Source organism: Austrofundulus limnaeus, unplaced genomic scaffold, assembly GCF_001266775.1.
Source record: "Austrofundulus limnaeus strain Quisiro unplaced genomic scaffold, Austrofundulus_limnaeus-1.0 Scaffold591, whole genome shotgun sequence".
Taxonomy (NCBI): domain Eukaryota; kingdom Metazoa; phylum Chordata; class Actinopteri; order Cyprinodontiformes; family Rivulidae; genus Austrofundulus; species Austrofundulus limnaeus.
The window spans coordinates 74594-75976 of NW_013952993.1; the positions used below are offsets into that span (position 1 = coordinate 74594).

Here is a 1383-nt window from a genome sequence, read left to right on the forward strand (position 1 = left end):
TGCTAACGCACATAGCGGTGCAGCAAGGAAAAATGTCCCCCGGGAAACAGCTGTTCACTGGCGGCCGCGACGAAAAGTTCTGCTACCGGAATGTCCGGTATTCGAAAAATTCATATCATAACAAAAATAAAAATCGGTATTCAGTACAAAATGGTATACCGCCCAGCACTAACGCAGAGCAACAAACAGATCTGATCAGACGTTTCCTAAATCTTTCATTTGTGCGTCGTTCGTGTGCGTTTCTGCGCAGACCTGGGTGCAGCCGTGGCCATGTTGGCCGGAGCGGGGTCRATTCAGGGCGTGGTGCGCTTCCTGCAGCTGTCCGAGGAGCACTGTCTGATCGACGGGACCGTGGACGGCTTGGAGCCCGGACCCCACGGTCTCCACATCCACACCCTGGGAGATCTCACACGGGACTGCCTCAGGTGAGACTGTTGGATCCCTCCGACAGGACGGCTCGGGCTGCGGGCTCAGCACCATGGAAAGAAAAGGGAACGAGAAGGATGGAAAACYTAGATGAGAAAAGTGGAAAAAAACATTTTCTAGTCCCTTAGTTTGTCTTTTCAGCAGTTTGTGTTGGATTTTTATTTATTTTTAAATTTGTCATAATGCACCAGATGTTTGAGTAGATTCAGGTAGCAGGCTGCCTCGGGGCTGGGCTGTCATGACGCAAATGGAAATCTATAGGAAGCAGCTGGTTTGTTGGAGGCTTTGAGAAGGAGCAGGCAGTCCGAAATAAACTTTGGGTTCTCACGTAACATATTTCATCTGCAGAGTTGGAGTCAAATGAAGGGCAGGAGCAGATAAAAGCACAACTTTACAACAGSAAAATAGAACCAGGGAGGTTTTATGTAACATTTTTAGCTACAGCGTTAAAACATTTTGCTGTTTGAGAGACAAAATGACATGACAAAATCTTAAAATTATAAAACTACTGTGTTCTCCTCATTTGATTGGTTTTTTTTATCTTCTTTGTGTTGGAGTTGTGGCGAACACTACAACCCATTCAGTAATCAACACGGAGGCCCAGCTGACTCTGAAAGGGTGAGTATTACTTCTTTAAAGGGATCCACGATTACTTGTAACATTAGACATTATTTGATTAACATTTTTTTAAAGTGTAAAAAAACTCTTAAATGAAACCGAAGCGAGTTGACAGAAAAGAGAATGTAGAAAAGAATTAGCCTGAAACTGAAAATGATGGTGGAGGACAAGAGCTGCTTCATGGATTGGTAAACCTCAGTTTAGCCTGTTAGTTTTCATGCTAGCGCCCAAGCTAATACATAGATATACAGTGGGTAAAATAAGTGTTGAACACGTCAACATTTTTCTCAGTAAATATATTACTAGAGGTGCTAATGACATGAAATTTTCACCAGATGT

At 43.6% G+C, this 1383-nt stretch overlaps 1 protein-coding gene across 3 annotated transcripts in view; it reads left to right on the top strand.

Annotated features, from left to right (window-relative positions):
• The window catches only part of ccs (copper chaperone for superoxide dismutase), a 9631-nt gene that overhangs the window by 3149 nt on the left and 5099 nt on the right, over positions 1 to 1383 (top strand). For 2 of the 3 annotated variants that reach the window (XM_014026812.1, XM_014026810.1), the window contains exons 4-5: positions 251 to 425; positions 981 to 1044. In XM_014026812.1, coding sequence (XP_013882266.1) covers positions 251 to 425; positions 981 to 1044 — 239 coding nt within the window. The remainder of the gene's footprint in view (positions 1 to 250; positions 426 to 980; positions 1045 to 1383) is intronic. The other variant, XM_014026811.1, reaches the window with a different exon arrangement.